This window comes from Emys orbicularis, chromosome 22, assembly GCF_028017835.1.
Source record: "Emys orbicularis isolate rEmyOrb1 chromosome 22, rEmyOrb1.hap1, whole genome shotgun sequence".
Taxonomy (NCBI): Eukaryota; Metazoa; Chordata; order Testudines; family Emydidae; genus Emys; species Emys orbicularis.
In genome coordinates this window covers 13,454,259-13,462,841 of record NC_088704.1, presented here as the reverse complement: position 1 = coordinate 13,462,841, position 8,583 = coordinate 13,454,259, and the positions used below count along the sequence as shown (strand labels likewise).

The window sequence follows — 8,583 nt, the reverse complement described above, 5'->3', positions numbered from 1 at the left end:
AGCTAGTGCAAGGCCCAATAGCGGTGAAGCTGCAGCAGCAAGGACTTCAGCATCGGCTAACTGCCTGGGTAAGTACCCAGGGTCCCAGACGGGTTGGTGCTCTCACTTGCTAGATTAAAGGTAGGTCAGTGTATGCTGCAGTCACACCTGGTCCTTCAGTGTAGACAGAACTTTTTAAAGGTTCCCTCTAGAACACGCTGCAAGTTCCAGTGAGTGGTGGTCCGGTCTCTGTCTGTGCAGGGCAGGTGAGCCCCCCTAGGTGTGACCTTTGGTCTGACAAGGGGGTGCTGGAAATCTTGTTTACGGGTGATGTGCTAATGTTTAACTCTCCTTGTTTTTCTTTCCCTCCATTAGGCAATACTGACCAGTGCACATCTTGATAAGGTCGTCTAGCAACCTCTTCTGCAGGGCTGAATGACAGCGGGAGGGTGATTGATGAGCTTGCCCTGGGAGTCTCTAAATACGTGAAATCAAAACACAAGATGGGTCAGAAGGTCACTGGCGGGATAAAGACTGTGGATATGAGAGACCCTGCATACAGGCCACTCAAGCAGGAGCTCCAGGGGCTGGATTACTGCAAGCCCACGCGCCTGGATTTGCTATTGGATATGCCTCCGGTCTCGTACGAGGTCCAGCTGCTGCACTCATGGAACAACGATGACCGCTCACTGAACGTCTTTGTGAAAGAGGACGACAAACTAATATTTCACCGGCATCCGGTGGCTCAGAGCACAGATGCCATCCGAGGCAAAGTTGGATATACGAGGGGACTGCATGTGTGGCAGATCACGTGGGCCATGAGGCAGCGGGGCACGCATGCCGTGGTAGGGGTGGCTACGGCGGACGCGCCCTTGCATTCTGTAGGGTACACGACCCTGATAGGAAATAACCATGAATCCTGGGGCTGGGACCTTGGGCGGAACAGACTGTACCACGACGGCAAGAATCAGCCGAGTAAAACCTACCCTGCCTTCTTAGAACCGGATGAGACTTTCATTGTGCCGGACTCTTTCCTGGTGGTCCTGGACATGGATGACGGGACCCTGAGCTTCATCGTAGACGGGCAGTACATGGGTGTTGCTTTTCGAGGACTTAAAGGGAAAAAACTGTATCCAGTTGTAAGCGCGGTGTGGGGGCACTGCGAAATACGGATGCGCTACTTGAACGGGCTTGATCGTGAGTATAACCCTCTGCAGCTCATTCTGAAAGTGCAGATCTCTGCATGCCTTCCTAGCCCCGCTAAAGAGATTGAACCACATATCCGCACTCTCTTCCCAATAGCTAGTGAGCTATGTACCTCAAAACTGTGACTCGTTCAAACTGAAATGAAGCCGAAATGACTGTTAGGACAGCAGGGTCTGTTAGGGCAGCAAAGGGTTAGGGGGAGGATGGGGTTTCTACTCCAGATTAGTCTCTGCTGATGGGCTGTGTTTGGAAAGAGCAGTATTGTTTCTAACTGGATCTGGTGCAGCTACCAGTCAGCCAGATTATGTCCCTATAGCAGGGTAACCCCCACTGGTCTGGGTACACATCAGCATACGGAGCCTCAAATTAGGAAAGCAGTTTGATAGTAACTAGGTGACTGTATAGGGCCGAAAGTGTGGATTTTGGGCCGCCATGCGGAGAGGAAACCTACTGCTGGGACTCCAGCCATCTGCATGAAGTCTGTCTGGAAAGCTGATGTTCTCTTCCTCCTCCTCCTCTTTACTGCTAGAGTCTCCAGAGCTTTACTATGGATTTAGGCCAATGGACAAGGCAGAATCCTGTAGCTTCTCTGTAGCACGCTTTACCTGAAAGGTGACCTCTCCTCCACGTACTCTTTATACAGGAGAACAAGTTTTAAACTTGCTCTGCAGGCAGGTGTGTAGGGAGCTGTGCAGTCATTAGCCTGGAACCCCACCTCTTTCAGCAACTAGCTTTCTGTCCTTTTCCCTTCCAGGCTAAGGAACGCTGTTGAACAGAGTGGGGTTGGGTATTGTGGCCAGGAAAACCTTCGTAGTTCTGAGTGTAAACTCAGGATGGCAGTTGGTCACCAAGCTTAGTACAAGCTTCCCAAGTTCAAATTGGTCCTGAAAAAAAGCCTGTCTGTCTCTTTGGGACAGAGGTTCCCAATTGCACCCGAATGTGATTTAGTCCATTCGGAGGAATGGCTTAATCTGGATTTGCTGCTACAGAAATTTGTCAGGTTTAATATGGGAAGGATTAGCATGTTCACCCCAAGCCCCAGAGTAGGATCTGTCTTGTATTGTTGCAAGGGATTATAGAATACTTTCTTCCTGTATTTAGGGGTAAATATACTTCCTCTTCATCAAAGCCATGCAAGGGTCACCCAGTGCAATGATGGAGCCCTTTCAGAATCGAGTGTAGTATTAATTACAATTAATGAATTATGAATTATTTAAGCAGGATAGTTCACTTCTGTAGAACGAAGTGCAAGTGCCTAATACTGCAGACTTGACTCTCCTTGCTACTGTAGCTATTAAATTAAGGCAATGGGTGGTGTTTGTATTGTAGTCCCCTCCCCCTCCCCCCCGCCTCTTCCCCGGGAGCCCCAGTCATGGAGCAGGATTCTGTTGTGCTAGGGGCTGTACAAACAGACCAAAAGGGACAATGTTTTTGAACAGTGAGATTTTTTTTTTCCCCCCCCCCTTCCACTCTGCATTAAAACTCCTCCTAGTTTTTGCTACCCAGGTTGGCCTGCAGAGACTGAATCTTCCAGCTTTGGTGTTTCTGCTGCTCTATTATCTAGCCAAACCTGGCAACCAATCGACATGCAGTAGGGTATTCCTGGCCTGAGACAGAGCTAGTGCTGAGTCACAGGCATTGGAGTGAAACATTTGGCCTGCCTGTTTCTGTGTGTGTGTGTCTGTGTGTGTACTAATTCTCACTTCTCCTAATTTGCCCTGCTGTAAACACCTACCGTTCAGTCTCTTGATTTTCAAATTTAGTGTAGAGGGGCTCTGAGCAAACCTGGCCAATGGTGCAGCTGGGTATTTAGCAAGCTCTGAGCTTTTACATGACTACAGGGACAGCTGCAGATTAAACATATCCAAACTCGTGTATTTTTACTCCACACTTTCAGTGCACTGAAAGTGTAATCTCCCTAATGACCGCCCCACAACCCTTCTCTTCCCCCCCCCCCCCCCCCCGGTACCTCTCACAGCAAAACATTGTCTTAGCTGTGACCCATGTCAAGCAAATGCTTGGCTCAAAGGAAGAGCTTTGCCCTGCACATCAGCGAGGAGAATTCCACAGCCCAGGACCCTTCCTCAAAAACTCTGCTGTTACTCCTCACTTCCAGGTGCCGGTGGTTGGAGAGAGCTTTCCAGCTAAGCCTGATAGCTGTAGCAGCACTTTGGGGATGGTTAGTCTCATAGGTACCTAGGTCCCAAACTGTGCGGACGTAGGTAAAGCAAAACAGGCATTTCAAATTACATCCAGGAGCAGACGGGCAGGGATTGGAGCACTAATATTGTGTATCCCTCTCCTTCTAAACAGTGATGGGACTAGACTGGTCTAATTTTGAGGTGGCCTAAATCGAGCTTTGTGACACAGGAACATAGATTCTTGTCTGCACTGTGTTCTTGGCCAATCACCCTATCATGTCTCTGTATCTGAAAGGAGCCTGCCAGAGGCAATGGCTGGGAATGCTTTGTATTTACTTTACAGGCTAATAAATGAGCAAGAGCCCTTCGCTTGCACTGGTTCTGAGGGTCCAGGCACAGGGCAAGTGCATGTGTGAAGTAGGGAAAGGCACTGGATAAAGGTCGGATGTCTTGTCTCCATGTATGAGGTGCCCCTTCAGGATGCTGGTGCTGAAACTTGAAAATGCACACTGTCAATGCTTTCCGTATAGACCGCCTTCCACAAGTAAACACTACCACCTAAAAACCAGATGGTCCCTTAGCAGCCACTTCCTCCAGCCTCCTTGTCTCTAAACAGGCTGGCTGGGAGCATGTCCAGACGGGTGCCCAACCCTGGAGGCCATGGGATCAAGCATTTGAATAGAGAGCTCTTGGCAGTGGTGCCCTACCACTCAGAAGGGATTCCAGCTCTAGCACAGCTGCTATCCAGTATGGCCTAGGGGAGGCAGTCGCTCAGGTAGCTGGGTCCCGAACCATTCAGCACCATAGGGGTGAAGCCAGTAGGTGGCCAATATAGATTGGAGTTCTCAGCACAGAACTCCACATAGCAAGCAAACAGTCACGTTCTGTGTCTGCTTCAGTTGGAGTGGGTTCCAAGATGTAACATACCCAATATGGGGCTACTGGAGTCCAGCCTTGACCGTGGGTAACGGTAACAGAGTCAGAAATGGTCGGACACCAGCTACCAGGCACAGATAGAACAGCTCCTGGGTGTAGTTGTACTGGAGTACTTAGTAATGATCCTGGGTCTAATGACACCATGCTCATGAACCTGCTCCATGAGCAATGGCTGCATTCTCTGGGTCAGCGGTTCAGATACAAGCATGGTTTGTTCTTCTGGGTGTTTAACCCGCCAACAGAAGTTAATTCCTGGCTCCTGTGGAGCTGGGTGGTCTTTACAGGACTGTTTTGGGGTTATCCGCGCAAATAACTAACGTAGTTAGTGTGATTTAGCTGGATTAGTTTGCATCCAAAGCGTCTTTGAAGGCCACGGCATTGGCATGTTTCTATTGCAGTGATGCCACGGGACCCAAGGAGGAGGGTCAGGGCCCTATTGTGCTGAATGCTGTATAAACAAAGACGCAGTCCTTGCCCTGAAGAGCTTACAGGTGAAAGGACAAATGAAGTTCATTGGGATGGGGCCTGGAGCGGGAAGTAGAGAATCAAATGCACAGTATGCACCCTTGCCTTTTAAAATGACTTATAAAGAGTCACGTCCCCATATGCCTCACCACGTAGCCATTAATTAGCTGATTTACCAGCACTGCACCTGAGCTGGATCTCGAGAGAAGGATTGGGACCTTCGGGGCTGGTGCAGGGGAGCCCTAGTATGGACAGAGAGGTAGATCCTAGTGGAAAGCGCAGAGACCAATCGGTGGACAAGGCTGGCATCGCTGGCTAGGTGGAGAGGCTGCGCGATGGGCGGAGGGGTGTGGGGGGGGAGGGGGGGAGCAGAGATGTTTAGAACCTTGAAAGGAAGGGTTGGAATCTTGAACTTGATCTGACATGCAGGGCACTGAATTTTGAAATCAAGACTGGATGTCTTTCTAAAAACTACGCCCTAGGAATTATTTCGGGGAAGTTCTCTGGCCTGTGTTACACATGAGGTCAGACTAGAGGTTCCCAGTGGTCCCGTCTGGCCTTGGAATCTATGAAGGGATTCTGTCCGAGCTGCTAGGAAAACTGCCACAGTTTTGTCAATGAGTATTGGGAGGCTAAAAGGTGGAAGCAATGGCTACAATAATCTGAAAATGGGGGGGGAGGGGGGTAGACCTGAATGAGAGTGTCGTTGCTCTGGACAGAAAGGGAAGGATGGATCTTAAAACTCTTATGGAGTGGGAAGCGTTGGAGGAGAGATGCATGAGGGATTTTTTTTTTTTTTTCTGGAATGATCCTGGAAGGGAGCACGAATGCAGTGACACTTATGGTCAGAAAATGGATTAAAAACTTTGCCTCCCATCTGTTGGCAGTGGCAGCAGGATGAACAGGGTCAATAGCTTAATTTGGCTTGTTCCAGAGGAAGCGAGCGCTGTTGGCATTAATCTGTAGTCAGCTCCTGAAAAACTGACACTTGTTGACCAAGATTTTCAAAGTCCCCATTTTGGGGTTTCCAGCTGGAGCCTGGATTTTTAGATGCTGTTGAGCATTTTCTTTTATTTATTTATTTTTTAAATCAGACCCTCTTAAAGTGTCTAGTGAGACCGCCCAAAGCAGAGGCATGCCTAGTCACTTTTGAAAAACCTTGACCCTTATTTAGTTCTATTCAGTTGAGCTTGGAAAACTTCATCACGAAAAACTCCTGAAAGTTCAGATTCTTTTCCTTATGTGCAGCTGTAACTTTGGTTCCTGCTGTCTGCCCTATCAGAGCACAAGAAACTAGTCTTTCCTGTGGAGAACAGTGAAATATTCCTAGTAAATATTCATTTGTATTTTAATCTGTTGTGGCAGCTCGCTCAAGTTAAATTGCATCTCCTACTTGCTGTTCATGCATCTGCATGCAGAGCATTCTTGAGTTTGGCCTACAGAATCCCAAACTTTTTCAGGGCTATGAAATTGCTTAGGTAGCAGAATTGTAACCTGGGAGGTAGGGAGATAGCAATTTGGATCTTCTGTCTCTAAAATATCAAATCTTAATCTCGACCTCCTCGATTTCCTGGGCTCACTGTGCTGGGAACTTGGCCTTCGTAGATTCTCCTCTTCCTGAGAACTAGAGATAGCCGCTCCCTGCTGCATTGACGTGTATGGAGCCATAGGTGCATATGCAATCGTTTTGATATGAAAAACATTTCCCCAACTCTTCATTGCTGGGGTACTGCCATAGTCCATCAAACCTAACCTGAAAATGTAACTGTGGAGCTAAAATGAAGCTGGGCTTTTGACTAGCTTTTCCACATTGGGTGGGTCTTAATCCTGGTTAGTGAAGCCAGACACTCCTGCGCTTTCTCCTTTTCTGTATTATTAAAGCCATTTTGCAAGAATCGTAGTTGCAGATCTTCCAGTAGAGCTTGTTCTGTCCCCAGTACTGGGAGCACTCTCTGGGGTCTATGACGTGGGCTTGCCCCCTTAAATATAGGTGTTGAAACCTGGTTTGCTGGGGACATTATGTAGGTGGCTTGGTTCTCATCTGCCCCCCAGACACTGAAGTCCTGACCTAGGCAAGTGAGCTCCACTCGCTCTTTGGGGGTGACTTCATGTTAGGCTTTGGAGTTTTCTCAAGGTGGCTACCATTAGCCTCTGATGGAGACTGCGGTCTTGAGCTACCTCATTGGAAAATCTCCCTGGAGAGGAAACGGGCTAGAGATCTGCTGCAGTGATGGTTTTTGGGGGGGTGGGGGTGGGCAGGGTTGCCTGCAGAAGAGAAATTATTACTCACATCAGTGATGCATGTTCAGTGCAAACACTGGCTTTAGCAGCCAGAACACCTGCACCCTTAATCGCGTGGCGCTTGCATTTCAGGAGGTGTTAACAGAATAGGAACACTTGAGCTCCACCATGGGGGATGCCGTGCTGGCACAAGGAACTTGCCCAATCCACCAAGGATGCATAGAAAGACACCCCAGTAGAACTGGCGGTGTGAGCTCTAAATAAAGCTGGCTCACTGTTGAGGGCTATGAAACTTGCTGCATGGATACTGAACTAATGGGTGCAGGTGTATAGTCCCATGTGGTGCTGCTGGATCAGGATTCAGGTTGAAGGTGAAATCTCTGCTGAGGCAAGCAAATCTAGTGACTTGTGAAGCTTGATGGAGCTGGCCTGTCTGTATTTTGGGGGTGGGGAGGTCAAAAGCAAGCATGTGAAGGCTTCTGGGGTGCCTAGAAATGTGAAGAACAGTACAGTGCTTTGGGGTACCTAGAAATGGTAAAATCATACTGCAACATGCAGTTCTGTGTTTAAACAGCTTTCACAAAGGTTCCCACGTTGTGGCGTCTAAAAATGTGGGATCTTCCCCCCCCTTAACTGAATGCTGCTACACCGCCCTAATTACTTATAGGGGGATTCCAGGATCTCCTTTCCTGCTCTACCGTTGGTATTTCTAGGGCATGTATTACCTTCAGTGCTTGCTGCAGATAGTTCACAGCTTTCATGGCCTACTGGGACCCCCTGCATAGTAACCTAGAACTGCTGCCTCGCTTGCTGAGGGTGCTGGGTAGTCAAGGGCTCCTGAACAGGCCAGGGCCTCAGTTTCTCTCACGCTCCTCTTGAGAGTGTCGGCTACCGTAACTAACAACGCAGCCACCGGGCTCTAACTCGTGTTCCGAGTTAACGTGTGGCTTTTTTGTCTTGCAGCCGAACCACTGCCTCTGATGGACCTGTGCCGGCGTTCTGTGCGGCTGGCTCTGGGCAAGGATCGACTGAGTGAGATCCAAGCGCTGCCACTGCCGGCATCCCTCAAGAGCTACCTTCTCTACCAATGACCTACAGGTTGAAGGACGCTGTGAGAACTGAAACAGAGGCAAATGATTTGGCGCTGACCCATTGGACGGTGGTCCTGCCAGCCTCCCCCCATCATCACTAGTGTTGGACATCCTCAGCCCAAGTACCTTCCTCCAATGCCAAAACCAAATATGACCTTAAAATGGCCGTTTTCAAGTATCCTAGTTTCAACGACTAAGATGACCTTTGCTGATGAAGGTCACATCACATCCCTGCATGCTTCCGAAAAAAACACCCCCAAAAACACAACCTTCCAGAATCTCTCTGCACATCCCTTGCTGCTTTCCTCCCAGCTCCTGGCAAACAGCTGTAGCGCATCCTTTGAATGCCTGAAGTCTAGGAGCAAATTCTGCCTCTTACTCTGGCTGAAGGAGAGTACATGAAGCTTGGAAGGGGAAGCGTTGAGAATGGCAACACGTCAAATGCCAGGTGCTAGATGTGGAATGGCACGAGATGGGGGGGCCTTCTGACAAGCAAGGACGTAAATCACTTCAATGGGAAGTGA

At 49.0% G+C, this 8,583-nt stretch overlaps 1 protein-coding gene across 1 annotated transcript; it reads left to right on the top strand.

Moving 5' to 3' along the window:
- Positions 1–482: 482 nt before the first annotated feature.
- Positions 483–8,059, top strand: SPSB1 (splA/ryanodine receptor domain and SOCS box containing 1). Its single transcript, XM_065421434.1, has 2 exons — positions 483–1,176; positions 7,932–8,059. The coding sequence occupies exons 1-2, from the start codon at positions 483–485 to the stop codon at positions 8,057–8,059; spliced, it is 822 nt and encodes a 273-aa protein (XP_065277506.1).
- The last annotated feature ends 524 nt before the right edge of the window (positions 8,060–8,583 follow it).